The following is a 23,610-nucleotide window of genomic DNA, read 5'->3' on the forward strand; positions in this document are numbered from 1 at the left end:
GCAAATATTACATTATATTTTCTCACAATGTTAGGGGATATTATGTTATTAGATGATATTAGATGTTTTGTGTGGCTGCACAAAAAATACTGTGACATTTGTTCTTTAATTAAGTACAATGTTCACCGCCTTAAGTGTTACCTACCTACGGTATGTTCACAATCATATAATAGAACCATGAAATTAAGTGCTACCTATTCTTTGTAGTGCATGTTTATAATAATGCGGTAATACCGTATGTGTATGTTCATAAGTGTGTAGTAGCTCAACAGCAGAATTACTGCCCTCTCACACGGGGGACAAACAAAGCAATCAATTCATGCCATTAATGACACTGCAGATGCGGACGAGAACAATACTTGTGTTGTGTCACCACGGCCACTGCCCAGGGATGAGCTAAGCCTGGGAACATATGCAAACACAAACGCACACGCACACACACAGACACACAAAAACAATACGCATATCCGTAACTGCATGCACACGCGCGCACACACACATACACACACACATTGCCTACACACGCGTGTGCACGCACAAACAAACAACTCACACACCCCAAGAAGGAGAAATCGAGACTTAGCAGATGGAATAATAAACACACCTCCTTCCCTTTCACTCGCTTTCTCCCTCTTCCCTCTTCCCACTTACAATACTCTTCTCTCTTTCTCTCTTTCTCTCTCTCTCTCTCTCTCTCTCTCTCTCTCTCTCTCTCTCTCTCTCTCTCTCTCTCACACACACACACACCCCATTCAGAGTAGGTGTCAGAGAGCCCTGGGGAGTGGGACGGTCAGCTGGGGAGGACAGCATGGCACTAACGGCCCTGTATCTGCTAACTTGTAAGTATATTTCTCCATTGCCTATATGCCCATTGTTTGTCATCTTTTATGAGAACTGGTTAAAATATGAGCATACTGTCCATCATTCTTTGTCATTCCATGACATTTGCATAATGCTGTGCATGATGTTTCTTGTAGGGAGTCAAAATGTGGCATGTGTACACTAGATTGTATGAATATTTGCTGATAATTACCGTAAATGTTTGTCATTGATTTGGGTGAAATGTGTCAATATTGTGTGGAACACGGGTCTTTTTAGATCTTTTTGATCTTTATACATTTGTACATTTTTTGTGTCCTTTGGTTGTTTTGATGAGCTCTCTGTCCCTGGTTTTGGCCGTGGTAGCTAAAGACTGTTATGTGCAAGCATTGATTTATTTCTTGACAGTGATCCTCGTTCTACTTCTCATTTGGTTTTCTGGTGTTGTTGACGCAGTGTGTCAAAGCATTTAACCAACATGCATTTATGTTGTATTGGGATTATGTACACAATGTGTTATGTCTGTTTATGTGCATAATGTGTAATCTTTCTGATGGACAACGTAATGTATTTTGGGATTAATAAAGTGTCTTTACTTTATTCCACTCCACACAGTGTTCAGTTCAGTGTTAAAGTATGGACACATGGAAGGTCAGTGAGAGATCACACCATTTAACTCCAGCTCGCTGACTAGGAACTGCTGATTCACTCCATTGTGTGTTCATCATCTCACTACCTCATTTCCTGTGTTTGGGCCTAACAACATCCGATTATCTCACTGTCCACTGCATGGATAAACTGTTAGACATCAACTCTGTTTTTTTTTTTAATTGCAATTGTAATCAGGGTTCTACAGTAAATTAACTTCTTTCATTACCACCCAAAATGGCTAGTTGATGTCTCACTAGCCAAACACACACTCATGAATGGGTCAACGAGGCTAATAAGTTGGTCTTCTCTACCAGCCAAAATGACATTTCACCAGCATTTGGCCAGTTTACTGGTGTTATTACATCCCGGATTGTAATAGAGTTGTATTTAATTGGCCTATCATATTATGTCCTTTGAGCTAGGCCATGGCCCTGATGTAATAATTCCATTCACTTATAGGAGAATTCCAGCCAATTTCAACATGCTGTTGTATGGCCCATGATGCCCTTGATTTGTCAGTACCTTAAGACACAGCATTTTCTTTTTCTGCCCTTTCTGAGGTCCCGGGCATTCTAATGGAGGCATGTTTTGTTTATATTTTTAACACATCCTAACATACATCTTCACATAAGCAATTGTATTTATTTTGTGCATGTATTTCTTTTATGTATTTGAGTGCCCTCTTTCAATGAGGAAATTGTAAAAAGAGAGAAGTCAACCCGGCGCTCAGGTGTGTGGAAAAAAATGTCCAAAATGGTGCTCTTGGGGTTGGGAAATCCAGAATTAAGAAAGCAGAAGGTCCCAGGCACTCAGAGGTAACTCAGTCCGAAGAAGGAGGTATATTAAAAAGCCTTTATTAGCTGTGGCTACTCATAATTGAAATTAAAATGCCAACATGTTGGCATTTTAATTTCAATTATGAGTAGCCACAGCTAATAAAGGCTTTTTAATATACCTCCTTCTTCGGACTGAAGGAAATTGTAATGTTTTTAATAAACAAAAACACAACAACTTCACAATAAAATCACAATGACATTCTGCGGTGATAACGCTGTTTAAAGAACAAAAACATAGTCTGACTGACTGCTCTCTCTCTCTCTCTCTCTCTCTCTCTCTCTCTCTCTCTCTCTCGCTCGCTCGCTCGCTCTCTCTCCTATCTTGCCCACACCAAGTGAGACAAAAGGCCATTGTGGTGCTGAAGCCCAACTGGACGAAGCTGTTCCGGGGAGACACGGTGTCGCTCAGATGTGCCGTCCCCGGAGAGCCGTCGGTGGAGTGGGAGTACATATGGTACAAGAACGAGGAGGAGCTGAACCCTTACAAGGCGTGGAGCGAGAGCAACGAGTACAAGAACCTGGGCCCCGTGGAGGAAGGGGACGGGGGAGAGTACGCCTGCTTGGGCATGAGGAAGGTGGACTCGGTCTTCTCCGAGATCAGCGATGCTGTATTACTGACTGTTTCAGGTCAGTGGTGGATTATTATAACTCGCCATATACTGACTGTTTTAAGTTTGGTTTTGAGTGATTTATTGCACAGCACCTTGCATTAGGACGGTCAAATGCCACAGTGACTTCAACCATGATCCGACCACACAACCATGTGTGTTTTGCTCTTCTAATAGTTGTCAATTCAGTTGCATTTGTTTATTTTTTTACCACAGTCTCTTCAGAATATCTTAGTTATGAGTATATGAGTGTATGTATTATTCTACTCTAAATTTTCTGCTCTATTCTATTCTATTCTATTCTATTCTATTCTGCTCTGCTCTATTCTATTCTATTCTATTCTATTCTATTCTATTCTATTCTATTCTATTCTATTCTATTCTATTCGTCCAGTGATCCTGACTTACAGAAAGGTTGAAGACGGTGCTCCTCTAGAGATTATGCAAAGTTTCAGTTCTATTGTATTGTATTGTATTGTATTGTATTGTATTGTTTTGTATTCTATTCTATTCTATTCTATTCTATTCTATTCTATTCTATTCTATCCTGCATATTCTATTCTATTCTATTCTGTTCCAGAAAGGCCCAAAGCAGTGATCATGCAGAGGCCAGACTGGGTGCAGATCTTCAGTGGGGAGACGGTGACCTTCAGGTGTGACATCCCCGGCCAGGTGCTGAGCGAATGGCGCTACAGGTGGCGCAAGGACGGCCAGAAGGTGAAGTCCGAGGCGGCGGGCGAGACCAACATCTACAGGATATCTTCAGCGGACCAATCGCACAGCGGGAAGTACACCTGCACGGGGCTGAGGAAGAGCGACTTCAAGTTCTCACTCCTCAGTGACTCTGTGACACTGACCGTTAGAGGTAAGTAGGCATATATCGTATGTATGCACAGCACTTTTATTTCAGAAAAGCATATTTCAGATACAAGGAGCTATACATTATATGAAGAGTTCAGATGCAAAACTTCATGTACTTGATAATACATATAAATAGTTATATTACATAAATACAATTTAAAAATATGCATTTTTGATAGCTTTGTATTAAATAAAAATGAATTAAGATTATTTTCTGAAAAGGCACTTAGGGGGTTTTGCATCTGAACTATTCATATGCTGCATTAATCGTATTTTCACGTGTCACACAACATGGTAGCACAGTTTACCAGACAAACCCTAAGCATGAGCTATTATCATTCGCCTATAAATACACAACATGTATTATTTATTACACATTTTAATGTGTACAACCCAATTTATTACAATAGATTTATTTTATAATAGCGATGCACTTTATATGTACACCATACCTCTATTTAATCTACCAGAGACCTCAAGCACTGCAGTGGCCACTGAGAATTTCAGACACAATACAATACAATGAAAAACACAATTTCTTACTCTGTTTACTACATTTTGTAATAGCAGTGTAGGCTAAGATTGCGTTATAAGGCTGTTCCCAGAATGGCAATGACCAAGTCCTAGTGCACTACTAAAGGCTCTGTGTTAAGTCATAGCATTGTAGTACTATGGTAGTTAACTTATTAAATACTATTACAGCACGCCACTGGAGGTACAGCATGCATTAAGGGCTACCAGAGTATTCACTGTCTCAATTTTGTCATCCAGAGAGACCCCAGGCAGTGGCCATTCTCAGCCCCAAGGACATGGAGATCTTCAGTGGAGAGGCCGTCCTTCTCCGATGTCACGTGGAGGCCGGGCAGGGCGATGAAGATGATGGGGAAATCGATGATGAGGAGGATTGGAGGTACATCTGGTACAAGAGAGGCTATGTGGGCCACAACCAGATTGGGGAGGGACGGGAGCTGAGCCTCAGCCCTGCCTCGGAGGCCGACAGCGGGGACTACACCTGCCGCGGCACCCGCAAGACAGACTCCCAGCACTCGCACACCAGCCAGGCTGTCCGGTTGGCTGTATCAGGTACGTAGGTCTTCATAAAAGTAAACTTTTTTTTACAGCACTGCAGTAATTATAGTGTCAGGTTCCGTTCTGGCCAGGCCATGCTGGTCAACTGTTTGGTGCTTCTGATTTGTCTCAGGTGCTCTAGATCTACTAATGAACTGTCCTAGCTTCTGTTTGGTCAGATTTTAAAAAAACATTTCAAAAACTCATTTTTTCCGAACTCTTGCACACAGGGCACCATGGCAAAACACAGATAGAGCCCCCCATACGGCCTGCCAATGTCATAATAGGCCAATAGGCCAATATGGAAGAGACCTGGGCCCAGGGGCAAATGCCCTGCGCTAATCTTGAATTAGGCTAGCAACCCCTAATGCTTCTGCTGTCTCCTTACTCTCTGCTTTTACATGATGCTCATTAAATCAAGGGATAAGCTGTCCGTGTTGGTCAAATCTGACACCCCCATATTCAAGGGAGAGACGGTCACTCTCTAAGCATAACACTCGTCTGTCTCTATTTCACAGGCCTGCCCAAGGTGTCGGTGTCTGTCAAACCGGGCAGCCCCATCTTCAAGGGTGAGACGGTCACTCTGGAGTGCGGCACGGCGTCCCGCAGTGACTGGAGCTACACCTGGTTCAGAGGCAGCCCCCAGACAGGAGAGCTGCCCTCGGAGCGCAGCAGCAAAGGCGGGGACACCCTGACCATCAGCCAGGCCACCGACGGGGACGAGGACGAGTACTGGTGCCAGGGCGAGAGGGTCAACAGCAACACCTCGTCGCTGATGAGCGACCCTGTTTACCTGACCGTGTCAGGTACGTGTCAAGACTATTATATACAGTACAGTATGAACATGTTGTGTGCTGCTCCATAAAGCAGTCTCAAACAAGGATAGTAGAGATAGCCTCCTGACTACCAGCAGTTCATTTTTGTCCTCTCTAGAGGACATTTGTAAACCGCAATATCTCCCACCCCATACACACTACTGTGCTAACTCCCAATGGTCTTTGAAGAGGACATTCAGAGCTTTCCAATGATACCATGTGTGTAGGGGTGGGGTTTTGGGAACTTTCTATTTCTTTGCAAGGAAAATGGTGTCCATTAAAAATAGGCTGCTTTTGGTTAAAGGGAAAGTAAATGCATAATACTTTAAAGTGGGCAATTATTGTCTTAAAACATCATCTTTATATGTTATTTTAATCTCTCCAGAGCACAATTAAACCATTTCTAAATGAATGTAACATAATTTAATTCCCATATTTAGGCGTTAAAGAAATGTCCTCCAAAATGGACATTGGTAGTGACATCTTCCATTTTCTTAGTATTTTTCTAATCAGAAAGTCAGTATCAGAATCAGAAGAAGAGACACTTTACAGCACATTATTGATAAATAATCCTAGATGTGATGTTTGAGGAAGATGCTGAAGGTTCAGAGACCTCTTAGGATTCATTTCAAGCAGGAAAAGTAGAATCAGAATAAGCAGAACTTTTCCTATTGATGCATTTGTCGCCCCATGTGGAGCATGACTCTGATGTGTGTCTGAACAATATTTCAACCAAAAATTAAATTAAGACTAAATTAATCCTATAGACATGAACACATGTTTGTTCCAGAGATAATAACCCATATTTCACACATCAGAACTATAAAATTAGTCAACTCTGGTGAAAGTCCTCAGTTGAGGGACCACATGTCATTCAAGCTTCAACTGCAAATCCAGTTGCTTAAAACAAAATTGCTTTGACTTGAGATGACCTGCATGAATGATAATGGTCACAGACACATCCAGTTTCCACCTCAAACCAATAAAACACTCATTGTAAACTCATAAATGCTCAAATTTACTAATTATTAAACTGATTGTTATGCTTTTTCATCCAGATTGATTGATAGCAATTAAGGTACATTTTCAATGTACGGCCTTCCAATGTCCACTGTAATGGACACATTAAATCTTTAAAATGAAAAATAAAAATTTGAAATTTTTTTTGTCAATCTCATTTTTTGACTTCAAACAATTGGGGGAGTGAAAAAAAACAACGATTTTTTAATTTTTTTCCCCCTGGTAGTCAGGAGGATAGGAGTGCTTACTTACGTCATCAGAGCGTAGTACGGCATGGCCGCGAGCTGAATCACTTTCTTCTTCTACGGTCAGTTCTGGAGGCATGGTAAAGGGCAATGCCACGACAGGCAGGTTCGGAGTGTGGAACAAGTCATAGGATACTGTGATTTTTTTCAGCTGTCCTTGATTATTTGTATTTTCTCAGGTGATATGTGTTTCAAAAATAAGCTGTAAATGGAATCACAACGTAGGTTGCAGAAGGCCAAAACAGAAAATATAGACAGAGAACACGGTAGCAAATGAGTTGTAACAGCAAAACGACTTCACTGATGAGTGACCAGACCCGCCATCAAGGACACAGTAAAAGATGTCAAAATTGGTCAATATGCTGACACAGAAAATGGACAACCTAGTTTGAACAGCAACACCTTGTCGTTAATGTTTTTGCATGTTACAGGGTGGTTTGAAGCAGGACACAATTAATACTTCAGCATTATGTGTATGTGCTTTTCGCATTATAGTCATTACCTCCAATTAACTCTTTCATGACATTCCAGATCTGCCAACCAGCTTCCTGACTGCAGAGCCCCAGAATCCCATCTTCACCGGCGAAACCGTCACATTGACCTGCGCTACAGAGCCACACAACGACTGGGAGTACAGGTGGTACAAGGGCAGCTCTCAGAGTCCGGTGGCACCGTCGGACCGCTACAGTCGAGACGGCAACACCTTAGTCATTCGGGCGGCAGCAGAGTCGGATCAGGACCACTACTGGTGCCAGGGCCAGAAGGACACCAGGCCCACATCCTCACACATGAGCACCTACGTCTACCTGTCTGTGACACGTGAGTCAGCAATGCACCGCACATGTGTTTGAAATTAAAGATGTGGTTTGGTTCTAGAAGGGGATTAAAGGAGCATGATTTGACAGTATTGAGCAGTGGTGTCAAAAGTAAAGGTAAATTTACTTTTGTGGTGTAATTACAACACTAGCACATGGCATTACATAGCTGTTACATCACTCCATTGTATCTAATGAGATAGATTGACTGTGTTGATACTGAAAAACACTGAAAACCTAACAAGGACCCATCACAAACTTGATCCAACCAGTGTAGAGTTAACTGATTGTAAGAAAAGTACACAGGTCTAATGGTTACTCAGATTTACTTGTGTCGGAGGGAAACTGTGTTTTTTTTTCCTTTTACGTTTGACACCTCTGGCATTGAGTTGATCTTCTTCATAAGTTGGTAAATGATTGAATGTTTCATTACCAGGCCATAGCAGACTTTTTCCTTTCCTGCTGTCTGTGAATAATATATGTGTGTATCTCCCTTCACTGCCCCACTAGTTTCTTGAAAAGGGCGTAGCCCCTTAATGCGCGCCGTACCTCCAGTGGCACGCTGTAATAGTCATTGAAATGTAACTACCATAGCACTACAATACTATGACACAACACAGGCCCTTTAGTAATGCACCACGACTTGGTCATTACCATACTGGTAACAACAAATGTATAAAGCCGTGTCTTAAGGGGTTAATGCGAATTACTATCATACATACTACACTGCTACAACTACTAATTTTGGTGATACATTGGGACTTGGTCCTTGCCATTCTGGTAACGACAGACTCCAAATGACTGAAATTGCGGCTCCTCTCGCACTGAAAAGGATTACCATTGCAACAACACATCACCAGTACCTAACCTGTTTCATAGCGGTCAGCTCACGTTCCCTGTTAGTGGGTGAACAATCTAGGTCGTGTCCTTGCATTCAAACCCATTCTTAAAGCTTGTTTATCTGCCTCTTCCCAAACAGCACTGCCCGCCGCCACCTTGTCTCTGCAGCCCCCAAGTCCCATCTTCAGTGGTGAGATAGTGACCCTCACGTGTGCCATAGAGTACCTCAAAGACTGGACCTACAGGCAAGTATTTTCTCATTTCCATATTGCCTGCCTCCAAGGAGGTTGTCTTTTCAGTCGCATTGGTTTGTTTGTCTGTCTGTTAGCGGGATAACTCAAAAAGTTTGCACGGATTTTGATGAGTTGTGTGAAATGACAAAAGGAACAAGTGATTATGTTTTGGTGATGATCCGGATCATGATATGGATCCAGGATTTTTTCTAAAAGATTCTTCACCATTGCAGGATATTGCGAGATTTGTCATTCCAGTTTCGAACTCCACAAAAACAAGACAGAAAGACTTGGAAAAATAGGGTGTAACATAGTCAAATGTTCTATCAAACAGCTTCCTTGGTACTCTCTGAGTGCATTTCTTGTTTTTTTCATATTTTGTATTTAGCTACTTGGTTTGTATTTTGTTTTATCTGTTAAATCATGCACTTGCACTGTTTTCCCAGTGGAATGTTTCATTATTGGTTGAAAAAGCTTCAGTACTAGGGATACAAGCGATCAATCGATTAATCGACTTTAATCGATCAATGCCTTAATAATTGATTAAAAAACATGAATCGCAATTAATCGACAATTCAACTGACAAGAGACCCAGGTGAAATGGGCATGTGAAGAGTGTGTGTGAAGATGGGTGTGAATAATGGGAATATTTAAATCACCCTTGGATTTAAGAATTGAAATAGAATGAATTTAAATGGGGTATTTTATCTCAATTTTTTATTAAAATTTTTAGATTTAGTAGGTTTTTTCCGAGAAACATTGAGATTTTGGGGGGAAAACGCCGCTTATCAATTAATCGTAAGTCGATCGATAAGGCTATCAACTAATGATTAATGAATTAATCGATAATTTGCATCCCTATACAGTACCACAGTACTACACTGCTACCATATGACTTAAAGTCTACATTATGACTTGGTTACTGATATTCTGGTAACAACCATATAGCCTTAAAACGTTAAATTGTATCAAGTTGCTTGTTTGTATGAAGTAGTTTGTATAAATTGTGCTATACAAATAAGCAGTCGTCATCATCATCATCATCATCATCATCATCATCATCGTCATCATCGTCATCATCGTCATCATCATAACAATAATTGTGATCATGATAATAACCACAATCATAAATCAGTGTGATGCTGATTCTGATGATGATGATGATGACGATGACAGTAATGATGATGATGATTATGATGATGGCGATGACAGTAATGATGATGATGATTATGATTATGATAATGACGATGGTGATCATAAATACAGGTGGTACCGCCGTGGTTCCAAGGACACTGACACTGTGTCCCAGTCGGCCCGCTACAGCAGAACCGGGAACACCCTGACGATCCGAGGGGCGGAGGGCGAGGACGAGGACCAGTACTGGTGCCAGGGGGAGAGAGACTCCAGACCCTTGGTCTCACAGATCAGTCACAATATCACGCTGGATGTGATAGGTGAGCAACCCAGTCTTACATCCAAATGCTTCAATATATGTATGACACCGAAGGTATAGCAGAGTAGAGTAGAATGGAGGAGAGTACCTTTTTTGACCTCCAGGGAAATAAGGTGTCAATTAGCTTACACAAATACACACAATGCCCACAAGGACATTTCAAGACACACATATACACAACAAGAATTAACACAGGTCAAAGTCAAGGGGAGGAGGAAAAAGCAATTGTGCAAAATCATCTCCTGTGAGTATTTATTCCTAACACTAAATATATGGAACCAAAGGCTCACCTTTTGTATTCCATCATGACACAAGACATGGTGGCCTAGACCTACAGTAAACTTCAGTAAACAGTAAACTGTCACTGAAACATATTTGTCACCTATTGATTCACTACGCAAAGGAGGTCAACATACTATAACGTCTTGGGTGTGAGATTTTGTAGCGATGACGCATCAGAATAATCTGGAATCTTGATTCAGAATGAGAATTAGCATGAGATTTATTGGCCTACACTTGTAGTCATGGGTGAGCGGTTAGGGAGTCAGACTTGCATCCCAGAGGTTGCTGGTTCGACTCCCGACCCGCCAGGTTGGTGGGGGGAGTAATTGACCAGTGCTCTCCCCCATCCTCCTCCATGACTGAGGTACCCTGAGCATGGTACCGTCCCACCGCACTGCTCCCCATGGGGCGCCACTGAGGGCTGCCCCCTTGCACGGGTGAGGCATAAATGCAATTTCGTTGTGTGCAGTGTGGAGTGTTCACTTGTGTGCTGTGGAGTGCTGTGTCACCATGACAATGGGAGTTGGAGTTTCCCAATGGGCTTTCACTTTTCACTTTCACTTGTACAATACATTTCCAAGGAATTTGTCTTATCCGACAGATGTTATTGACATGATGAGGTGGAAGAGGATGAAGGGTCTGTACAAATGGGGTTAAATGAAAGACTTAATTCATTAAACATCCACCAAAACACACTGTCCTTCAATAATTTGCCTTGGGATTATGTATTTAATAAAACTTATACAGAAAAAAAGTAATTAGTCTATCCCTATTGACAGCTGACACAATGCTGCCTTGAAAGAGTGCCATCACGTCTTATCATGTATTTTTACCTGTTCACTTGTAATTTCAACAGTTGATGCATGACATGAGTGGACATGATTACTTACGGCAGAGCGTCCAACAATCACAAACATTTGTAATGTTGATTTCTCCCATTTGCAGAGTTCAAGCCGAAACCTCGGCTAACTTCAAACAGGTCGGAGCAGGTCTTCACTGGTTCGGCCATCACACTCACCTGTGAGGTTGACCCGTCCGAAGCTGGTGGGTGGACCTACTACTGGTACCGAGACTCCCAGAACGCGCAGCCTTTTGCCCTGTCGGATACCAACAACTACAGCATCAACTATGTGAAGACGTCCGATGAAGCCCCGTACTTCTGTAATGCCGGGAGGGGAAGTCCCACCTACTTCACCCACTACAGCAATGTCTCATGGATAACCGTCACAGGTAACTAATGCCTCTTTTCCACTGCTAGGCCTACAGCTCGACCCAGCGGTACTCGGTCGGCACTTTTTGCTTCATGATTGAGCTGTGTCGTGCCTATTTCAAAAGCAAAAAATGGGTTAAATTAAATAGAGTTAAATTTGTCGAGCTGTAGGCCTACCAGAAAACCGGCAGTGGAAAAGAGGCATAAATGACCACCAACAACAACCACAACAACATTAGCTGTCAATATGTAATATACAGTAACTACAGTAACCAATAAAACCATCATGAGCTTTGTTCACAGCCAATGATATTGTCCTCATTTCCGTTCTGTATGTGGAAAAGCTATGATGTCACCTTGGTATATTTTAAGATACATGGTCATCCATAGGTCTTTGTAGTATGATATTCCCAATGTTTCACTGAATGTATTATGGCTTAAATATTATGCGTACTGAAGTCTAGATGTGTGACTAACATATAGCCAAGATGACTACCTGATGATTGCGGCCTATAATGAAGATTTTGTTAGATATTTACCAAGTACTGTAGGTGTCATAGTGTCATATCATATACGGTACATACACTAACTGATGGATTTAAACTGAGTTTTAATGAGTTCCAATTCATAATAGTTGATTCTCTATTTTATCTTTTATATGTTGTGTAAAATAAATCTAAACAGAAAGACCAAAGGCCTTCGTGACCCTGTTATCCAATTGGACCCGTATCTTCAGTGGAGAGACCATATCCCTTCTTTGTGACGTCTGGGACACAGAAGACTCAGATTGGGACTACATCTGGTATAAGAACAGCTACCTGAACAGCCCTGTCAACCACGAGAAGGAGTACCGCGTCACCCTGGTGTACGGTCACCGTGGCGATGACTACTCCTGCATCGGCAGGCGGAAGGGAGAGATGACCTACTCGGAGATGAGCGAACCATACAGCGTGTCAGTATTTGGTGAGTTTGGCTTAGTTAAGAAACATGAATTTGTTCAGTTAACTGAGAGAGAAATGTTATTATAGACGTTCTCTAATATAAAGTTCTGTAATAATGATCATTTGGATGCCCTTTTATATTCTATAGCACATGTGCTCTTCAAGGGAAAAGGGTATCTTCAACATCAAATACATAAAAGAAAGGTCTCAGGGCAACTCTGCTATTTAGCTCTGAGTTTTATTTGTGCTAGACACAATGCATTTCCTGTATAAAAGAGCTTGAAGAAGGTCTCCTGAGTGGTTCGAAACACGCTGGTACGTGTGACAAAAATAAACTAAGGCTAAAACCTTTTTTGCCTTTTTAATCTTGAACTGCATTGTTTGTTTTTCCTATCGACTAATAGACCGCCCCCTGGCTGTGCTGAGTGTCCCTGCACAAGTCTGGGTGCCCGAGGGTGACTCCGTGTCCATGAAGTGCGAGGTGCTGGGCTCCACAGAGGGCTGGCGGTTCCAGTGGTACAGGTAAAAAAAAATATGAATTTAAATTTTGAATAATGCATTTTTGAGTGGACAGGATTTTTTCCCAAACCGTGACCCTTAGAGAGTATTTCTGCCAGACCTCATGCTTTTATACCAAAGTGAAAAATTTTTACTCTACCCATTTAGTGGCAATGGCCTCCATGTTGACTGTTTAAGTGGCCAGGGACTTTTTCTAAAACAGTGGTCCTAAGATAACATTTATGTCATGTCATGCTTTAATACCAAAGTGAATAATTATTTCACTAATCTGCTCTACTAAGGGTGGACTCGCCTGTCAAACAGACCCTGGTGTACAGCAACGGAGACTCCTACACCCTCAGGCCGGTGGCTCTGCGCCACACGGGCCTGTACATGTGCCGGGCGGAGAGGGGAGACCCGCCCTACTACACCAAACACAGCAAGCTGCAGCCAGTCTGGGTCATTGGTAAGCCAGTCATTCAAGATCACATAATGAACAAATTGCAGAACAAATCATTTTTCAGCTTAACATGTGAAGAGACAAACTGTGACAGTCCTGTAATTATGTGTACACAAAGCCCCTAGGCCTATTGTAATATTGACCAAGTCAATGACCAAGTCGTTATGTGTCACTACAGACTCTTGGGTAATGTTGCAGCGGTGTAGTGCTATGGTGTAGTGTATATGGTGTAGGCCGGGCTACGCAGTAAGTTATGTCAACAAATATAGAGTACGATAGTGGAACTGGAACTGTACACGTCACAGGGCTACTGCACAGAACATTGCCTTTGGATGATACGCCATTATTACTGTAGTCATATACACCTAGCCAACACACATACTTTTTATACACTGTAGTACTTCACATAGAGTACCTGTATATATTTCCCTCTCTTCACAGGACAGCAAACTATTGAGGCATCTCCACAGACACACACATCCATGCTCAGAGTGTATCCACCAAGGTGGCAGCCAGCAACCTCATCAGACATCAGAGGGGTTATCATTACAATGTGCAAATGTTTTCCCTTTCTCTACAGGACACAGCCCTCCAGCCTCAGTGGTGGTCAGGCCCAACAGGACCCAGCACTTCGTCTACAAGTCCCTGTCTCTGAGCTGCGAGACCGCAGGTAACTCAGAACCCCCTGTAGGCTGGAGGCTGCGTTGGTTCACGGAGGACCGCGGGGAGATGACCGAGTGCCCAGCGGGCTGGCGGTCCGTGGTGGGCTCCACCTGCACCATCGTCCACCCGCACACCTCCGACAGCGGGGTCTACTGGTGTCAGTCGGAGGCCGGGCTGCGCAGCAACCCTGTCAACGTCACCTTTCATGGTAAGTGGATGGATGGGTTGGTGTGATGAGTTAATGGTGTGTGGCGTGCAGTGCTTTAGTCAGTATGCACTGGGCCAGTATGCACCAGTACGGAATACCGACATGTATCACTTCAGAGTAGAGACTTGTAGCCCCTTAATGCACGCCGTACCTCCTGAGGCACGCGGTAATAGACATTGAAAGTTAACTACTATAGTACTACACTACTATGACAGTGCACAGGGCCTTTAGTAATACATAACGACTTGGTCATTGCCATTCTGATAGCAGCTTATTTATAATGTCGTGTCTTAAGGGGTTAATGGTGTACCTGCATGTAATACTCAGGTTTATATTTCCAGATACCTATCAGCCATTTAAAGCACTGGTGGCGATGGGTGAAGTTCCCAACCATGCAGCTAATGGACACTTAAGACATTTCATTGAAAAGTAAACATCAAGTAAAGAAAAATGATACCCCCACCCGCCAACCCCCACCTTACTCTCACCAACACATCTTCAGTGTGACTGTTTCAGTGTGAATGTATCGCGTAGATATGGACGGGATTCTGCTGTGTATGCAGCGTGACTGTATTGTGCATTTTACTCCTGCTGCAATGTAAAAGAATGTAGAGTTAAATCAACACTCTGAGGGTCGATTTAACATCATCCAGTGGGTACTTGGTTCCAGAGTACTGTCTAGGTCAGTGGTTGAACAAACGCCCCCTTGGCCTCATCACAAGCCTCCAAACACCCCCTTGACCTCATCATAAGCCTGACAACGCCCCCTTAAGTATTAAAAATTAAATGCCCCTCAATGGCAACTAAACACCGCCCCCTCTCACAGTATCGCCCGCCCCTGTTGAGAAACACTGCTCTAGGTGTTGATTTAACTGTAGCCCACAGTGTGATGGTATTGGGCTTTTTACTCCTGCTGTGTGTGTATATGTAGTGTGACTGTATTGCGCAGATACGGACGTGCTCCTGGAGAGCCCCGCCCACCCGGTGACCGAGGGCGATCCGCTGACCCTGCACTGCCGCTACCGCAAGGCGCCCTCCAAGGCCACGGCCGACATCTTCAAGGACGGCATGCACCTGCAGCCCACCCTCACGGGCGAGCTGACCATCCTGGCCGCGTCGCAGGCCCACGAGGGCCGCTACCGGTGCCGGCACGCCGAGCGCGGGGACTCGGCCGACAGCTGGGTCAGCGTGCGACCCCGAGGTGAGATGATGAGGAGGAGGACCCTTGGCAGGGGGGTCACTGGCAAGGGTGTCGCTGGCGTGCCGGGTGTCCCTGCCACCGCGCGCTGTCAGTGCACTGGGGCTCTGTGAGCAATGAGTAGTTATATACACACATAGAAACTGAGCATACATGCATACATGCATACATACATACATACATACATACATATATATTCATACAAACATACATACATAGTACATACATGGGTCATTTCACGTGAAATCAGACACTTTGGGACCCGACCGACCCGGATTTCAATCATACTTGGTGTGCCTTTTCAGTAGCAAGGTAGCACCCCAGAACTGCATTGGTTTGAATCTGACACTAATATTAAGGGAGAAACAGACTAGGAAAGGTTCACATGTGAGGGTAGGACACTATACATTCAGCCTTGAATATATCAGTCAGTGTTAGTCACAAAAAGATGCCTGTGGTGTTGTTTGAAAGCTCTTTTCTGGCTCTACATATTACACAGTCACCTTGGAATACAACTACTCTCAGAATATGAATTATGATAAATTGAAAAATTAAAAATTGAATATCTAAAAAACTTATATTTTAAAATGGCCAGTTCCTTGTCCAAACGTAGCCGGCAATGTCATGAGCAGCACCTAAAATGCTGGTGTTCGGTTTGTTATTCATTTCAGAGAGAAGTTGACTCACAAATATGGCATCATACAGACCACTTACTAATAATATGGTAATACCATAGTAGCATCACATGACAAAACAAAAACAAAACAAAAATGGTCAGTGTCCATGGTCCCAGGTTTCAGAAACTAAGGCAGATGTCCATTTATACACACCAAATGAAGATATGTGAATGTTTGAACATTCCTTCTCTGTGTACCTGTGCCAACTTCCCTTTACCGTACTTTAAAGAGATAATCAATGGCTACACTCTCATTTTGTACTCTACCAGTGCATTTGAAGCAGCAGCTGTGTCTTTTGTAGATAATGTATAAGTACGTCCCGTTGCAGTTACAGGTTCCACTACCAGAAGCACATCCTGGTGATCCATGACAAGTCTATCTGGTCTGAAGGGAAAAGTGAAGGATGGAGATGGCCCATGAGGATGCAGGAAGTTCAATTTCACCTCTCCAGTGCTCGGCATACATTCCTCAGCACATGCTAGCCACCAGTTGCCATCATATACAGCTACAATATACCCTTTGATGCTTGAAAATGTAACACATTCCTTTACTGAGCTCACTCTTTCAACTCTGCCTTCTCTGAATGCTGAAAATGGCCTAACTTCCACTGTGTCCATTGACAATGGGCAGAAGCTGTGTAGTTTTTGAGTACCCGGAATAGTTCTTGCAGATTCAAACCTTTTCAACAGGTTCTCAGCTTCATGATGGTACATCTCTGTTGTGGCAAACTGGCAATGGATGTTCTTGACATTATCCTTGACAAATTCAAACAGTTGGTATGGCGTTACAATTTAATTGTCAATAGGACGTTGCAGACTTGCTCGTGCAGCAAGCCATTTAACTGTCCCTCCAACGCCATCACATGGACCTTTGCCATGTGATGTGGCATAAAACTGCCACTCTGCAGGTATGTGAAAATCTGCCTCGTGGTGGCACAAATTTGTTGTGTTTTTAAGGTTCTTATATTGTGCAGCACAGCCATCAGAAAAAATATAGGATCTTCTTTGGACGTTCTGTCATTGATGAAGTGTCACTGAGGAACTGAATTAGGAGCTTCTGAAACAGATGTACAGCAATTGTATCATGAATGTTGCAGTCTGAAATAACAACAAAACAGATTTTTTTCCCAGTTTCAACTGATCTTGGTAGTAGCATACAAATGGATGGATTGTGGCCTGCACTGGTTGTTCCAGTGAAATGATTGAATAGCATCTTGAATTACAAAACTATAGTTTTAAAAACGTTCCTGGTTCAAGGGAGTCAGTCAAGGATAATGTCAGAGAAGGCAGAGTTGAAAGAGTGAGCTCAGTAAAGGAATGTGTTACATTTTCAAGCATCAAAGGGTATGTTGTAGCTGTATATGATGGCAACTGGTGGCTAGCATGTGCTGAGGAATGTATGCCGAGCACTGGAGAGGTGAAATTGAACTTCCTGCATCCTCATGGGCCATCTCCATCCTTCACTTTTCCCTTCAGACCAGATAGACTTGTCATGGATCATCAGGATGTGCTTCTGGTAGTGGAACCTGTAACTGCAACGGGACGTACTTATACATTATCTACAAAAGACACAGCTGTTGCTTCACATGCACTGGTAGAGTACAAAATGAGAGTGTAGCCATTGATTATCTCTTTAAAGTACGGTAAAGGGAAGATGGCACAGGTACACAGAGAAGGAATGTTCAAACATTCACATATCATCATTTGGTGTGTATAAATGGACATCTGCCTTAGTTTCTGAAACCTGGGACCATGGACACTGACCATTTTTGTTTTGTTTTTGTTTTGTCATGTGATGCTACTATGGTATTACCATATTATTAGTAAGTGGTCTGTATGACGCCATATTTGTGAGTCAAATTCTCTCTGAAATGAATAACAAACCGAACACCAGCATTTTAGGTGCTGCTCATGACATTGCCGGCTACGTTTGGACAAGGAACTAGCCATTTTAAAATATAGGTTTTTTAGATATTCAATTTTTAATTTTTCAATTTATCATAATTCATATTCTGAGAGTAGTTGTATTCCAAGGTGATTGTGTAATATGTAGAGCCAGAAAAGAGCTTTCAAACAACACCACAGGCATCTTTTTGTGACTAACACTGACTGATATATTCAAGGCTGAATGTATAGTGTCCTACCCTCACATGTGAACCTTTCCTAGTCTGTTTCTCCCTTAATATTAGTGTCAGATTCAAACCAATGCAGTTCTGGGGTGCTACCTTGCTACTGAAAAGGCACACCAAGTATGATCGAAATCCGGGTCGGTCGGGTCCCAAAGTGTCTGATTTCACGTGAAATGACCCACATACTGTACATAGATACGTACATACACACGTACATTCTGTACATATTTTACATAATACATACAATACATACAACAGCACAGTGCACCATGCACCCCAGCACCACAGCATCCTAGCCTGGGAAATCCCATGCTGCTTTGCACAATCCTTCCGATCTGAAAGACAGCATGGCAGCTGCCCAAAGCAAGGTTGCCTAAGCAAGGGAGCCAATCAGAGAGCTGGTAGGGGTGCAAAGGCTGGACAAACGGAACCTTGCAGTTTGTTTGAACAGATAAAACTTACTCGATTGGCTATGGGGGCTGCACTACTTACGGATGTATGTGTATATGCAAAATGATACATTCGTTATGCCCAATAAATGACCATGGGTAATCGTAAACCACACCTTTCCTACCAGAAATTGCATAGGTAGCTACCAGACTATCTGACTTGTGGCAAACAGCACCCCAAATAAGTTATAGAGCAGTTACATACTTTAATATATCAGGGAAAGGGTCTGAAGTGTTGAAATATTGGCCAGGGTTTGTGAGCATTAGTACGGTAGTGGGGGGTTGGGTCTGAAATGTTGACTGTTTTCTCATTTGTTCATTGTATAGTCCACTGCATTGTACACCCCACACCCCACGCACCTATTGTACACACTCACACCCACACTACGAACGGAACAAAAACATGAACTTACACGCTATACAGCACGGTACCCTGAGAATAAGACAAAAGCCTCGCGCAATGTTGTGCACTACCCCACGGCCAGCGTCAATACGTGCTGTCACTGTGTTGGGGCACTGTGAGCATTGAGCTATAGAACAGCAGTAGCAGTAGGCACAGCAGGAGCTGTAGCTGTTACATAATCATACTGTAAGTCTGAATTGTTCACTTGAAGTGTGTTCCAAGAATATGGTTAAGTGCTAAACCCGGCTAATGCTGAAAGTTACACTATACTGTAGAGCAGTGGTTCTCAACTGGAATAGTCTTGTGACCCACAATTTACCATGGTCAATACGTTGCGACCCAAACTGCGTGTCGCACGTCAGATTCTTCCAATAATAATAAGGAAATATTATCATGCATTTCATAATATGCATTATTATTTGCATTGTATGCTGATATACAATGTGTCTTATGAAGTAGTGGAGAGGAAAAGGCCTATTAACCATGTTTCACTCTGTCTTCAACATCATAGTCATTTTTAGTGCATTGCATCACAGCTCCGCGACCCACTTTTGGGTCCCGACCCACCAGTTGAGAATTACTGCTATCGAGTACACAGTGACATATTACCTCCAGGTCTCATCATAGCAATCAAATCCCAGTACTATAGGCGTTTTATCAGGGAATCTCACATGGTATGAAATCAAGTATTAGCCTACCGGAACATGCATTTTTCCGTTGTTTTTGTCTTTGCTGTGTTTGTTTTGTCTTTTATTATGGTATTGCCAAATGTAGCTACTGACACTACATATTATTCTAACAATAATGTGTTTAATATCGACTTTTAGAAATGAACTGTTTTCGTTATGAATAGTTGTGTGACTTGTATATTGGTGAAGTAAGCTTGAATTTTAAGTGGTCTTGAGAAAGGGAACACCTCAGAAGAGGGCATTTTAAAATGCACATATTACTTCGAACTTCAAACTAAATGAATTGTGTTTTGGTTTGCTATTGCTGAGGAACATGAGAAAATACTTTGTGGTACAATTTCAACAAAAAAATATCAACAGAAAATGCTGGACAGTTAAGCGAAAAGCTTTTCATGCCTTTTATTTGACAGTTTGCACTGCTAACATACTAATCTGCATAATATGCCATTTTAAAGCCTGCATGTCATTGTGACAAAGAGAAACCTAGTCTGTTGGTGGCATGTTGTTGTTGATTGCGAATAAACTTCATGTTAACACCACTGCTTGAGTCACTTGTATTAATTTTGCACTAATAAGGCATCAATAGTTTCATTAACTAAAATCTTCAAATATTTCACTATTCTTTTGATTTCGCTAAAAAATATATATGTACAGAAAGAACACGTAAACCTAAGGCTTTACTAGGGAAAGATTGTGTATTTTATTTTAGCTGAGGAGCTGCCGTAAAATGTATGCTGGATTTTCTACATTTGAGAGTAGACGGTTGCATACAATTGTTTTGCTTTAGCAGCAACTTGAACAATTGAGTTAAAATAGCATTATTCCTATTCTACAAACCTATGTATTTTGTGTTGACTCAATGTGATTGAAAAATGATTTCCAGAGCAATTTCAGTTCATCACAATCCTTTGCTGAGGTGCCCGTAATCAAAGCTTATAACGCCACATCCCTCCAGTAAATGTATGCTGTACCTAAATAACTGCCAGTCAGTTGGAATAAAAGTGTCTGAAATGCTCATCCATACATTTATCACTTCCCATCTGGACTACTGCAATGGTGTAGGCCACATGGCCTACCCAAGCCCTGGAAAGATTACCCTAAATTCAGAACTCAACTGTCAGGGTCATATCGCACACAAACAGGGCCGGCCCAAGCCTTTATGGGGCCCTAAGCAAAAGTTCATACAGGGCCCCCCCTACCACCGCCGCCATTTATCACGAAGGAATATCTTAGTTTTGCTTCAAAACTATTACTCTTCATTATATTCTGCGTTTATTGTAGGGTTTTTACAATTAAAAGTGGTAGGCCTATGAAAAATTACATTGTTCCCACGGTCATTGAGGTGTCCCCCGAGCCTATATAATGGCTCCTGTTTCCATTGTGGCAGTAAGTGGTATGTTGAGAAACAAATATATGACTAGGGAAAATGGTGGAGAGTTCATTTCTTCCTGGAACTTTGCTGCTCATGGGGGGCCCTGGTGGGGGTCCTAAGCCATCGCATAGGTATGTTATGCCTCGGGCCGGCCCTGCACACAAAGCAGTGGCAACACATTGCTCCCACACTCAAACAGCTTCTTCTCCTGACAAAATCACTCCACTCCCTTACTCCTCATTTCCACTCTGAAACTCTCCAACCCCACTCACACTCTATAGGTCCTGTGGCAAGGACCAACTTCTCATCCACACCAGTACTATCGGTGACAGAGCTATTGGTGACACTACATTGTATAAGTGACAGAGCTTTCTTTGTTGTTGCTCCCGCCCTCTGCAACAGCCTACTTCTCCACATATGCCAAGTCCCCACGATGTCTCCCTTTAAAAAGCACTTCAGATCAAATCTGTTTACTGAGCATACCTCCCTTTTTGTAAAGCGAGCTGGTTCCATAAAATGGCAGCGCTATATAAAACGTTAGCACAATATAAAACGAAGTAATTATGAATTGTTATGATGATTAAGTGTGATGTAAATGCAAAATGTAATGACAATTATCTTTAGAATGACGGTAAATCACTCAGGACAAAGGTGTTTGCTAAGCACAAAAGTTATATTTCATAAACACGACTGAAGGGTTAACACAAAGACACATGTCTCATGTTTCAATGTCTGTCTGTCATCCCATCAGATATGCCTACAGACACGCATCTAATGCTATGGCTGCTGGTGGGCCTGTTCGTGTCTCTTGCCTTGCTCATCCTGCTGGCTACGCTGTTATATCACTACAGAGGTACAGTAACACAACCAGCCTGATTCTAAAAGAACAAACAAACATCAACAACAAAAATGGGATATATCACCACACACCACACGTGGGGCTCAGTGACGCACTGGAAATAGAATGCATTACTATTATGCATAGCTTACAATGCTAATTGGCCATTTCAAAGTCAAAAATAAAATTACACACACACACACACAACTCAAACATATACCACACTCACAGTTGTATCTCAAAACAGAACACAATGTATGTTAGCTTGAAAGTTTAATTAACTATATTACATTTTATAGACAGCAATAACTTGTGATGCTATGATACCAGGGTTATGTTTTGTTTCTGCAGGGCTGTGTCGCCAAGCAGGACGATTGTAAGTAGTCAAATTCAGTAGGCTAGATATTGTTCCCCATACATTTTTAGCCTATGAATCCAGGTTGTCCATGATTGCTCTGTAATGATCTCTATGGTCGCTGCCGCCCTCTAGTGTCTGGGGGAGGGAACGCTCCAGTCAACAGGCACGTGATGACCATCGTGGAGCAGCAGCTTTGGAGGCGGAGAAACATGGCTTTGTATGGTTTCGTGGTGAGTTTGTAGGGCTAAATCTCTCTCTCTCTCTCTCTCTCTCTCTCTCTCTCTCTCTCTCTCTCTCTCTCTCTCTATTTTAATTTAAGAAATAAGCACTCTAAGCAGCACTCGTGACAGCACCTGTAGTTATAACTGGGCTTTCAGGATGAGAATGTGTCTATGTGAGTGTGAGAAATGAGTCTAATGTGAACTTACACACTTCCTAATACAACTAAGAAAATCTTTGGAAGGATTAAAAAAAGACAAAAAAACAAAACACTCCATGAAAGAAAAACTGCATAGGCTACCTCTAATTGTTATGTATACTGTTCTACTCGTTCCAGGAGGGGCCCATGCTGGCCCCAGTGAGGTGGTCTACACTGACATCGAACTGAAGGAGATGGGCCGGAAGTGGTACGTGTCTGGAAAGGTACGTATCTGAGGAGCTCAGGATTTACTTTAATCCCGCGCATCACATGTAATAACAATATTACAGTGCCCTAAAAATTATATGTGACTGTAGTTTCTGGTGGGCACAAAAAAGTTTCTGTTGTGCACAAGAAACCCTCGTATCTGAGAAGCTGAGGATTTACTGTCAGCTGACAGCTTTTGCTGGGCCCTGGACAAAGTCATATGAAAGGGCCCCTTACTGTAGATGAATGAATGAATGAATGAATGAAATCTCATTTGATCTTTCAAGGTAAGTACTGAATCCGACATCTGACCTGCTAATTTTACATGTAAAAATCATATGCATAAA

At 42.4% G+C, this 23,610-nt stretch overlaps 1 protein-coding gene across 1 annotated transcript in view; it reads left to right on the forward strand.

The window, feature by feature from the left end:
- LOC134437306 (basement membrane-specific heparan sulfate proteoglycan core protein-like) overlaps positions 1–23,610 on the forward strand; it is a 65,789-nt gene that overhangs the window by 17,578 nt on the left and 24,601 nt on the right. Inside the window, exons 9-13 of the mRNA XM_063186797.1 lie at positions 14,241–14,526; positions 15,476–15,727; positions 22,194–22,295; positions 22,771–22,872; positions 23,195–23,280. Coding sequence (XP_063042867.1) covers positions 14,241–14,526; positions 15,476–15,727; positions 22,194–22,295; positions 22,771–22,872; positions 23,195–23,280 — 828 coding nt within the window. The remainder of the gene's footprint in view (positions 1–14,240; positions 14,527–15,475; positions 15,728–22,193; positions 22,296–22,770; positions 22,873–23,194; positions 23,281–23,610) is intronic.

The sequence above is a fragment of the Engraulis encrasicolus genome, chromosome 21 (assembly GCF_034702125.1).
Source record: "Engraulis encrasicolus isolate BLACKSEA-1 chromosome 21, IST_EnEncr_1.0, whole genome shotgun sequence".
NCBI classification, from domain to species: Eukaryota; Metazoa; Chordata; class Actinopteri; order Clupeiformes; family Engraulidae; genus Engraulis; species Engraulis encrasicolus.